Below are 12,651 nucleotides of genomic sequence, written 5' to 3'. Positions count from 1 at the left end.
AATTAAAAAGAAAGACCTTTGATATTTGCACTCCAAAAATCAGGAGAAGCACCCAAGCTGTGTGGAAACGACAGTTAATTGCTCTGTCTTATTTTCATTAACAATGTTCCAGTGTACTTTTACCTAGCACTTCAAGCACATTAAATATGCAGCACATTTCTTTTTGTTATGCTCCATCCATGCTACCCAAAACCAACTTTATGCGTTGCTTAAAAGAGTGTACAATTCATTGAGAAACAGCAAAAATGCGTACGCTGCACTTCAAAAATCAGGCCAAGCTCAAAGGCATGTGGAGGCAGCAGTTGTAATCGAAGCGGTGGTACTTAAGTCACCCCTTGTGCAGCTGAACACTTCAAGCTCATTAACTGGGCATTATAACTGAAAAGTTCTGCAAATTTGGGGAAACTTTTGGGCACTTTATGCCCCCAAAACAGACCTTGTGATTTTAATCCTGAGTGTATAATGAAGTAAATTTAATCAAATCTGAAACATGAACAACTGGGTTCAATTAGGCTCACATAATAATCATGCATGTCCACCTGTGTGACTAACTGCCCTGCTCAGAAAGGCTTGATTCAACCCCACTCAGAACTATGGGTCAGTCTCATTACTTTCATCCTTATCAAGTTATCAGACGAGTGGTTCTCACAAAGTTTGCAGAATTCTGCTCACTCGCACCTCCTTGACCCAAATCGGTCAGGTTGATGAGTCGTTTCTACACTGAAATGGCTCTGTTGTCTGCCAGAAGCCCTCAGGGTAACTGCAGCTCGGCCCTCATTTCTGGACCTACGGTATCAGCAGCCTGTCAGATGGTGAAGCACCACATTCTGCTTCCGGTTGTATTTGATATGGTCAACAGAGAAAAAAAAAATCTTGGTTTGAATCCTACTTCATTATGCATTCCCATGTGTCATGAAAAGGAGCAACGTCCATATGCCGTTTTCGCTCCACAGGGATGTCCCAAGGCTCTGGGCTGGGGCTTCTTCTTTTTGCAATACAAAGCTCCTCTCTGGGTAGGGTTAGCATTTACAAGGTCTTTTCTAAGGAGTAAGACTACAGCCATCTATGACTGTCATTCCCAAAACATGACCCCGGGGTCTGGCGGTGGATATTCAAAATTCTTATCAATAAAGCAACCAATCTTTCTGTACACCATGATTCACAGTTGATTTAGTCGAATGGCAGAATCTGCTTGTCAGAACATTTAAGATTAAGATTTATGAATGCTCTTCATACAGGCTTGGAGTCATTTTTCACTGAGAGAACATTTAGTGAATATTTATATTGGTTTATCTGTATTACTATTAGTTGGCTTTCCCCTGCTCATATACTTAGAACCCCTTACTGGATAGTAAAATAAAAGTGTCACTGAGCACAAACAGCTAATATATGCTGCTATTATAGTCCCTTCCTTCCTAGCTCTGTTTTCTGAACAGTCCTGCAGGCTGTGGTGACTGAAAGGCTTAAACATAAACCTTGATGTTATCATGCCGTACTCTGGGATGTGAGTCAACTGGTGATGCTTAGTTTATGGCTCCCTGGGGTACATTCCTGGTATGAGGTCACCAGCGCCACAATTCTTTTCGTCTTTGCCCAAAGAACCATCTTGATGACCTCTCAAGGATACTTAAAGCCTTAAAACTGTCTTTTAAAGGAAAAAAATCAGATGGAAAAAGACAAAGCCTTGCCCTTCGTATCTCTCTCACATGCACACACAATTCATTCTTTTAGATGTATGCTATCCAGCAGCAGCCGTTTGCCATCAGTGCACGGTGTTTAAACCTGTCTGACTGCTAAACACAAGCCACATGCCTGCACCAGCAAAATGTGGTGAGCTCATGATAAAAGGATTGTGATAAACGTCGATATCACTGTGACATGATAAGAATATGGGCTATTAAATTAGGCACACGCCGGAAAATAGGCAGTTGCACACAAATGCCTCAGTGCATCACATGTGCTGCAATCACAGAGCTGTGGATGAAATATTTTTGGACACACGTTACGCTACATTATCTTTGTAAGACAAGGGAAACATTTTAGGAGAAAACTGTTTTATCCAAGCTTTGACTCTTAATAGGTGGCTGGCTAAAAAAAAGTTACCGGCTTAAATCTCAGTATGTTAGCGGCCCCATGAGCCGGTGTTGATTAAAAAAAAAAAAACAGTGTTGCGTTAAGTAAAGTAAGGAGTAACTTCAATAAACAGCCTGGATATAAATCTTCTAATATTACCAGTGTTTTGAAGTGAAATTTTCTCTCACTGGCGCTCCCACTCTTACACATATAGCTTAGGGTCTACATTATTTGTTTATTGCTTCTTTAACTTTCCCTCATATATATTTACTGGCCTTTATAATCTTTTTAAAAAAAAAATGCTGTACAAGAACTTCATTTCATTTTTTTCCCATTCTGATGGAAAGCGCCAGGGACTGCAGGTTCAAACATGACCTTTGATGTTATCATACCCTGTTTCTGTTTGTGGATGCTGGTCAGATGATGTGGTCTAGTTTACAAGTTCCCCTGGGTGACCTGCAAATGGGACTTTGAATTGAAACCAAAAGTGTTTGCTGACCCTTCAGTATCAATCCACAACAAGAGTTAATACATCACAAGAAAGGGAGTCAGTTACTGCTGCTGCTTCCTGTTGGGTGCACTAATCAGATTCATTCAGTGAGCTTCCATTCTTTGGTATTAAGTGAGTGAATCTGGGCACTTGGGATGATTTTGTTCTTGTGTGTGTTCCTCCTTTCTGCTAGGTCAAATTAATTAAAGTGGAGATGGAGAAAAAGACCAAAATAATCAAGGATTTACAACAAGAGGTGAGTGTGAAACACAGTATTTAAGATTTGTTTGAATTACTCAACACAACAGGTATGCATATCTTGCATATTTATCTTGGGTTCATAGGTAAACGAATTAATTCCCTTTTAATGTTCATCTGCCTTGTACTCTACTTCCATTTAATTTTACTGTGTTTCCCAATACTTCAGTTGGAGAGCCTTTTGCTGTCAGCAAACATAGACGCCATGAATACACCCTTTTTACTAAGTACTTGGCAATCACTTGAATGTGTTATTGATCATGAGAGCTAAGGGTTTTGTTCATCTTTTCGTTTCTTTTGCTTTTTCTCTGAGTATGGAAAATCAGCACATAATAGTCTGTCTACGTTGTCACGTTTTCTCGCTGTTGTTGTTCTCACTTGGGGTGTAACAGTACATGTGTTTTACACCCTGAGCTGTCTGTCATGGTATGGATGCTAGGTTTCAGTGTGGTTAAGTGGAGAATAAACAGCAGCAACAGATGAAATCCTGGCAAATTTCATGAATATGTGTTTCACCCAGACACCTTAAAGCAACCTGCTAACTTTTTCGAGAAATAGGGTCATTAGTATGTATATTGCCAAGCTGATAGACACCCCTCTCTCCACTGTGTGTATTACAGATCCCCAGACCCCGCCTAGTATACTGAGTGCTAGGTAGCTTAGCTGCCGTGATTGTTAGCGGTGGGCCATGAGAGAAAGCTGCTCCGGATAGACTCAAAATTTACACAGCAAATATTAAGCTCAGATGGAGTTCTGTTATTGCAGCTAAAAGTCGTTTTGGATTCAAATGTATGTGATGACTTAGAGAATTGTATTCTGAACTGCTGTACTGTTAATGTTAGTAAAACGTTGTCATGCATCTTGAAGCTGCAAGCCTTTAGCAAGTTAGCAGCATGGCCTGCGAGAGTTAGCCCAGGCTTGTTGGAGTGAGTCGGTCCCACTTTGACAAGCTCAAACAACAGAGAAGCTTCTGAGAAATTCAGGATCTATTTTGGGTTTTTTTTTTCTTCTCTTTTTGCTTCTTTTTTTTTTTTTGTCTCAAATTACCCACGTTAAAACAATTATGTACTGTGTGTAAACACAGAGAAAATCTGTCATATTATATCACATTCATTTTTGACCTGTTTGTGACCCTCCAACCCCTAAGAATACCACCTGTTCCAGTCAGTCAGCCTCTATGAAAACATACCCAATACCAGAATGAACGCTTACTGTAAACATGCTGGATTTGACTGCTCAATAGAGTAGAAGCAGTACCAGCTTCCTTCAAGGTGGAACAACCTGCACTTCTGTCTGTTCAAAATAAATGAAAACAAGTTTTCTGCATTAGGGGTTTTGTGTTGTTCTATCATACCGAACATTTCCTTGTGACATTTCCTGCAGATGCCATGTGACAGCTTTAAAAAAAGTTCTGCCTGTAAATACCATTCTTTTCACATTAAAATAAGTTTAGTTACCATGGCAACAACTTTTAAGATGTTTTGGTGTGTTTCCACAGTTATTTGTAGGGGTGGTTTGTCTGACTTTTACAATTTGACATGTCAAAATGAAATCCCGCCTCATAGACCACCCTGTCCTCACACCTGAGAGTCTCGCTGCCTTCGTACAACATTAGGTGGTTTATTTGATGATTTCCATGCTCTCGTTCACACATCCCACCATATTTTGACCATTCTTTAATAAACTCAACAGGAAAACCATGCAGGTCGAAATTTATTTCCCCTCAGGTTGTGACCAAAAGCACAGCTAAAAGAGATTGAATACTGGACTGACAATCTCCAGATGATGTACAAAAACTCACCAAATCAATAATTGTGTTGCTCCATAATATTAATGCATAATATTAGATGGGTTAACATTCACAGAAATGTTCCCAAAACTTAAAGTAAGATATACCTGAAGCAGATTTAGATAAATATTATAAAATATTAACAGACTCTCAAAAACCAATAAATAGAGGAGCGTTATGATCAGGATGTGCATGTTATCGTACCCAAAATAAAGAAACCAATTCCCCCTTTGTAAGTTTTTTTTTTTTTTTTTTTTTTTACTACTTCTGGTGCAGTTTTGATGAGTAGAGACTCCACTACAACTTCTTCAACAGTTTCTTTCCTATCATGTTTCACATGTTATCACTATCCACTCATCATATCAGTATCAGTATCAGCGATACCTACAGTACATAAACCAACATAATACAGATTTGGTGAGCCGCAGCGACCTCTGCTGATACAAGTGGGGATGTACATTTCACTGGTGCATGAAACGGGAATGAGTTTTGGCGATGTACCGCACTACTGTAGCGTTGGAGAGGAAAAAGGTATGAGACACATTCTGAGAACCAGACGGGAGCAGGAACATGTTTTAAAAGGTGAAAGCTGTTGGTTCTGCTTTGACATGTTTTTTCCCCCTACATCCCAGCTCCCGTAGCAGCTCTTCCTCTCTTCTCATACTTCATCCCAACTTTAAGCGAAGATCCCACATCAGATTTGCTATACAGCTGGCTACTACGGAGCCGACATCGTCTCACTGATCAGATTTTTCAAGTTATTAATAAAAACAAGTAGCTGAAAGCAGCGCTAGAGGCTAGCTAGAATTTCATGCCTGGTCAGCTGAAATTACAAAGTGCACGAACAGACAATTGCAGCACAAAAGAGAAAGATAGCAGCGCCTTATCAGCAGACAGTGTAGCAGCAAGATGATGTTGAAACTGTTCAAGCTAAAAATGCTGCGTAATGCTGTTGTAATGGAAGAGGATCTAAGACTCTAAGGTGGTCTAGTTTGGATAAATCTAGAACAATATATGGAATCAGTTTGTTGAATTTCTCAATCCTGCCAAATATATGCTTAAAATCAGACTGAGATCCCTGGCCAAAGTCATAAATCAACCTGCCCTGACTAGAAATAAGCTCTCATTACTAAATTGAGTGCTTGCTCATGGGGGAATGTTGGGTCTCTTTAAGTTAAATGAAATGAAAGAGTGCAGTTCTGAGATCTGCTCTATTTACAAACCCTCATGAGATCAATCTACTTGTAATTTGACGCCACATAAATAAAACTGACGTATAGGTGACTGGCTACATTGGCGACGCAAAAGAAGAAAAAAAATCTTCCCGACGGGCATGAACACACTAAAGAGCTCCAGAGTGATGGTAGAATGACCTGAGGAGTGTGTGTGCGCGCAGTAACGATACATTGAACGGAACATGGTCAAGTGGCTTATAGAGCAGGTGAACTCAGTATAGAAATATAAAGTTGATCAAAATGCAATTTAAGAGTAATATTTGAGGTAGCAGACGGTTGCAAACCACTGTTAATGTTATTGAATTTGTTCTTGAACGCTTTAACTCTAGGGAGTAATCAATGCGGTGATTTACGCAGTAGGAGGCTGCACATGTGTGTAACACTGTGCAGCAGATCTGCTTAACTAACTAAATGATCCATAAAAGAGGCCGTGATTTGACTTTGTAATGGACAATTAGCTTTTCCTTTACTCTGAAACAAGATCTTGATTTGGAAATAACCAGTCAAATGGAGTACCAATGAAGGAGATGGATCCTGTGTCTGTCTGTTGTTACATTCTCACAGCCTCTTGACAAACCTCATTACCATAAACCAATTATTGATGTGCACGCTCATCTTGCCAAATCAAAGAGCTGGTAAGGGTTTGCCAACTGTTTGACCTGAATTAGTGTTAACTGGGCAGTAATTGAAGAGCCATTCACAGCCTTTTTTTGGCGTGTTCATGCTTTCAAACACCAAATAGAGGCATCAGGTTAGTGACTGAGATCTGCTGGTGGGAGGGAGAGGTGAAGGCCAGGAAAGTTGTGAGGGCTGAGCAAAACCCAGAGGAGCAGCTTGTCACTAAAACGAGAATAGCGTGGTCCTCTTTAAAGGTCAGTCCAACCGAAGTCGCCGCTGAAGTCAAGCTAACCAGTAAAATAGAGGAACTTGGTGTCAGTGGCAGGATTTATTCCGTCACTGCACTGCTACATTTGCAGCTTCATCACACACTTTTGCTCGTTATTCCTTTAAGAAGTTCACTAATTGTATAACACCTGGAAGATAAATGTTAAAACCCGTTGCTCCCTTATCATAGAAGTGTTGTTGAAGTTGTTGACATTTCTATGTGGGATAAACCTCTCTGTCTGTGGAAAATGTCAGGGCGAGGCTTGTGGGTACTTTGGAATCACACAGAAGGGGTCAACAGTCGTCTGGGAACTTCTCTGACATCTGTGAAGCCCTGACATTTAATCCATGGACGCATGCTGGGAATCATGAGAAACATTCTCCCGCATGATGCTTCTATTAGACTCCTGTGGTTAAGTGGAAGTGTCCGTCTATGCAGAAAGTCAAAGGGTAAAAGTGTTAAGCATTCTCAGCTCCCCACTCCCTCGCTAGAGTACACTCTTGCATCTTCGAGGCAGACGATCTATATATCGAGATAATGAGACAGAATCTTGGTGCCCATTTGAAGCAGCAACACAGCGAGCCACAAAAATCTTCCTCCAGTTGTGAAGTATTCTGTATCCTTAAATGTGCATGTTTATTTTCCAGATTTCAATGAGTTTATATTTCTATCAATTACCAGTCGCTCTGTAAAGGAAGTCAAAATGTCGCACAGATTTTTACCAGCGAAATAAACAAGCCCATCTCAAACAGGAGCAGATGGAAGTAAAAGTGCTCACAAAGGTATCTAGGAGACAGCACAAAGGCTGTACTGTGATTCACATGAAGAATATTCCTCGTCACGCTCCGAGTCAAACAGTGCACCTCTTTCCAGCAGCTCAAACAGTGTCCTTTCTTCTTTTGAGAAATTGAAAGTCGACATCAGAAAAGTCACTGATTGCATGATTCGGTTTCTGTAACCTCATTCCCACCAGCCCAAAAAACCCTGCTAATATCTGGCTTTTGTCTGCAATGGGAACTGGTTTAGTCTGCATTCACGCCCAGGTCAGGTGACCCTGCTACAGTTCTGATCAGCATTGACGAGGTCATTTACCGCCACCCACATACGAGGAGCAGCCCTGGATCCACAATCAACAATATTCACGGAGGTGATGAAAGCGCGTGTCTGCTGCCTAGGTGACGTTTCGCTAGCTCAACCACATATTCAACCCATTTCCAACTCAAGCAGCTCCAACATCAGCGTTTGGACTGAGAGACCAGAGCATTAAACACTGAATAAACACCTTCATTGCCCTGCTGCTTTTACCAGAGGTTTTGTTGACTGTTTGACAGGGTAATAGAAATGTTGAAGTTAATGCATCAGAAAACATTACTTGTACTTATGTTTTATTTTCGTATTTTGCATTGGTTTGTCTGTGGGTTTGCTGGGTAGTCAGCGTTAACCTAGAACATGTACTGTATGCACCCTCAGCTGTCATGATCTATTATCCACTACAACAACCATGCAGCGACCCCACTGCCAACTTCACTGTCTGTCACTGACGCTGTCATTCATTGCCTTTCCTCTTTATGAGTTATGGCGAATGTCAAGACCAGACTTAAATAATAATTCATTTATATTTCAACCCTGATCTGTTCCTAACCCTGACCAAGGGCGTGTTTCCACTGGCTCGGTTTGGCCTCGTTTTCACTGGCCCCAACACGGTACTAACTGTTACCATTTTGGTCCCTGCTCTGCTGGGGTTCCAAGCGAGTCGAGCAGGGACTAAAATGTAACGTAAACATTTAGCGGGGCGCTGATTGGGTAACTTAGCCGCTTACGTCGTCTACTTCGTATCATCTTCAGCGGAATACTGACAAACCGCTTGGTAAAGTCTTTTATACTTTTCTTGGGTGTTCTGTTTCGCCGCTTGAAGCCTTGCATGTCTGTCCTCCCTCACTTTCAGTTTAAGCAAAAACCACTGACCCAGCAACAGGCAGAACGCTGCCTCCATGTCATCCATTGTTGTTGTGTCGCACACAAATTACGCCGGGGGACTCTCAGCCAGTGAGTCCACCCTCGCTGACGTGGTATCCAGTGTTAGTGGAAACACACACGTACCGAGCCGTACCGAACAAACTCCACCCGACCTGAGCCAAAGTGAGTCAGTGGAAACGCACCCTAAGTGTTTTTCTGTGGCTGCAATGAACCAGACCTCCAACATGTCACTGTCTAACCCATCACAAGATCATATTTGTCATATACATAGAAAATCCAAATAAAGTTAAAAGGATTCCAAAGCTAATTGTTGTTTTGTATGTTGCTCTTTTTTTTTCATCATATCACTGTAAATTGTCTGGACTCTTTACAGCCGTACTCCCCTCGAGAGTCATCATCAGCGGAATGCTTTCAGGGCTTATAATGGCCATTGTGAAGGAGAACCACTGAGATCCAGCTGAGATTCATCAGGTTAACAGAGAGAACCGTAATGACGAGCGTTGACTCGCTCATCGATTTCCATCAAAGTGATTTTTTGCTTTCAACATCTTATTTCTAATGTGATTTTATGCTATTACACTCATTAAATGGTGGAAAAATAACCAAATCTTCATTTGATAGCAGAGAAAAACAAGGCGACATCACCATTATGAGTGTTGGCGGGGGCAGATACAAAACTGGTGAAGTCAACTGACGCTTTAACCCTCCTCTAGGCTTTCTTTCACTGTTCTGTAAAAAATGAACTAATTAAACAACTTCGGTTGCATGATATTATTGGCATGAAGAATTAATGGCCTTCTCACTGCTCAGCTGCTGCGGGAGTGAAGAACTGGTGGTACCGCGTTTATGCTGCCACATTAACACAAAGAGGCTGTCGGCGCCATTAAAAACTCATTTCACACACATGATGGCTGGCATACCTTAAGAGGAAAAAAATGGACCATTGAAATGGAGGAGCCAGTGAGACGGCTCGTGGCTTGTGGTGTCACTTTTTGCTTCGAAAGGTCAAGAGATGTCGATCCAGAGAGAGAGAGAGAGAGAGAGAGAGAGAGAGAGAGAGAGAAAGGAGTGGGTATCCTTGACAGTGGTTAGTTTGATGGTAATGATACACTCAAATGCAGTATTATGTCACAACTGCGCACATTGAATTATATTTGTTTTATGCTGATAGTATAATTTTATGAATATTATGATGAGGGATTACAGGAAGTGGGAAATAACCACGTCAGCATCATCTTTATTCCTTCAAGTAAGACTTCAAGAGCTGTGAGATCCGATTTGCAGACATTACAACACTGTTGTACAAATGCATGCAGTGGTTTACTCTGTGTTGACAAGTGTTGTATAAATATATAGAATTATGATATTACAATTAAAACAATTGTAATATAACATGCCCTGTAATGGAAAATACCCTTGAATTAAAATAAGACATATCTCTTTGTACACCCACCATGCTCATACATTTATGTAAGATTAAGTTAATTTTACAATTAGGATTAAATTAGACATTAGAGGGAGTACTTCCATGCTGCTAATGAATTCGTCCCTGAACACATCACTGCCATCATGATGAACCACATTCGGGAGTCTAATATTGCAATTATACAGTCGCAGGCTCACCAGGAAAATAAATTAATTAATAAACAAGTTCGTATTGTGGTGTAGTACAATCTCAGAAATACGATGTCCCTGGAAACACACCTGATCTGACATCAGCCGATTCTGACAGTGTGGCGACAACAGACCACGATCGGCTCTGTACCGACAGAATCAGCACAACAGTTACAGATCATCTTCTGAAAGTGTGTGTGTGTGTGTGTGTGTGTGTGTGTGTGTGTGTGTGTGTGTGTGTGTTCTCTCTATGTTGCTATATATCTTTGCAATAAGACTACGTATACTGCAGTATCAGTGGGGAAACTCTAATTGAACAATGTCATATTGAAACAAAGAGACGCAGAGCTGAGGAGGAGCAGGAACCTTGTTGGTACGATCCATCTGTCCACCTAGTGAGCGCAGGTTATCTAGCGCTAGTAGCCCGTCACGTAGCTTCCACACACCCTGGGACCCACAACTTTTTTTTGTGCTTTTTTTGCATTTGAAATATAACTTGTGATGTTAGAGGAAGTGTCACCTTGTCATCATTACTCTCATTGTAATTAAAAAAAATCATACAAATGTTTAGTGTTGGATATATCTGGGGATGAGTATTAAACAAAGAAGTCTGTAAGGGCAGGACATCTCAGTGGCGCATCCAGTTTTTCAAATGAAACTGTATTTTGATACACAGATAGATGTGAACAAATCTTTTACCCTTCTGTGATTTGGAAATTGCAGTAACCCCTACTGCGATTTGGACTAAGTTGTCCTGATCGTGCGGTGCTATGCTGCAGTCATGAATACCATTAAAGGTCTTTTGCTGTCCAGAAACACAGCAATTAGAGCAGCGCTTCAGAGGGGAAAAAGCCTTATTTTAGAATATTCAAACCAAAAATAATTCCACCATCACTTGTCTGTAATGAAATCTGTGGTGGCAGCGAAACCTGAGAGCTGAGTGACAGACCAACAACCCCCCCAGAAATGCACTGGCTCAGTGTCTGGTACTAAGAGGAAGGCTCGTTCTCTCCATGAGCCGGAGGGCGGATTGTAATGAATCTGCAATTCTTCCCAGCACTGCCAAGGTGCTGTAATATGCATAAAGACAAACTGTAGTTACTGTCTGTGAAATAGCCAATGCAGTAATCTTTTATTTACAGGTAATATCTGCCACTTTCAGTGTAGAGTGTGTTTATTTAGCACTTTTCTTGTCTACAAAGCATGGAGACCACTTTACAACACATTCACACACACACACACACACACACACACACACACACACACTCATACACTGATGGCAGGGACATCTGAATGGTTCAGTGTCTTTCTCAAGGACACTGGACAGCTGGGGCTCAGGCTGAGAGCAGGTTTGTCAACACATGTTCCACGTAATGTTCTCTCAGTCTCCAGTCAGACAGAACCCAGAGAAGTGTTTCATCTATGTTCCTCATTTAGCATCAGTCGCTACACGCAAAATATCCGTCCATGTTCTGCAGTTTTGCTCACCATACAACACGCGCTGATAAAACATCCGTATGTGATATCAGAGGATCCAACCACAACAGTCTGAAAAGCTGCTCGCGCTGCTCTGTCAGTGTGATTTAAAGGAGCAGGCCAACATTTGGAACATTTTACTTTACAGACCCTTCTCTCCTCTCTGCATGCATTACGGAGCTGCGGACCCCAAAATGACGCTGACTGCTGGTTAGCTGAGGTGCAATGAACGCCAGCAGTGGGACACGCTATCATACCGTCTCAAAACTCCTCAAATATACTTTTCTGCTTAACGGGTTTGCCTGCATTAATAAACGTAGAGTTATGTTTAACATCCCCTGGGAAAAAATACTTGTAAATCATGAGTTATTTTCTCAGATGCGTGCCTGGATTCACCTCAGCCTCCGGGCCCTTCCCTGTCATTCATTCATTCAGCCGTCTGGTGGGGCTCTAGGGTTCAGTCGGGGCTGAGTAGAGAGGAGAGAAGGCTATCTGTCTGTCTATCTGGCAACAAAAGAAGATGAACAATTAGACATATTCCTTTAAATGAAACCTTAAATGGCTGCAAAGGTTTTCCTGTCCCCCAGATGTGTGTTCAGACATCTCTGGGTTTCCTACATCGATGTAGTGCTCGCTTATGTGTCAGATGTTCACATGCTGGCAACTCTGACAGGAGAAACTCTCGACTCACTGCCAGATGAGGAAGAGTGAAGGTGAAGTAACAGTCACAGGCTAGCGTTTACTCCCACCATCAAGATGCAGCTACTCCATGAGATCTCTCTCCTTCGCTGTGCTGCTTGTTTTGCAGGGTTTGATGTGCGTCTGGCTAACTCAATCGCCTGCTGGCGACTCC

At 41.6% G+C, this 12,651-nt stretch overlaps 1 protein-coding gene across 1 annotated transcript in view; it reads left to right on the top strand.

Moving 5' to 3' along the window:
• Window positions 1-12,651, top strand: part of luzp2 (leucine zipper protein 2) — a 178,523-nt gene that overhangs the window by 104,676 nt on the left and 61,196 nt on the right. Inside the window, exon 5 of the mRNA XM_086179225.1 lies at window positions 2,757-2,819. Coding sequence (XP_086035351.1) covers window positions 2,757-2,819 — 63 coding nt within the window. The remainder of the gene's footprint in view (window positions 1-2,756; window positions 2,820-12,651) is intronic.

The sequence above is a fragment of the Aulostomus chinensis genome, chromosome 2 (assembly GCF_037954235.1).
Source record: "Aulostomus chinensis isolate RoL2024-O1b breed Wild chromosome 2, RoL_Achi_v1.0, whole genome shotgun sequence".
In the NCBI taxonomy this organism is placed as follows: domain Eukaryota; kingdom Metazoa; phylum Chordata; class Actinopteri; order Syngnathiformes; family Aulostomidae; genus Aulostomus; species Aulostomus chinensis.
The sequence above is the reverse complement of the archived record's forward strand: the minus strand, read 5'-3'. Positions and strand labels throughout refer to the sequence as shown.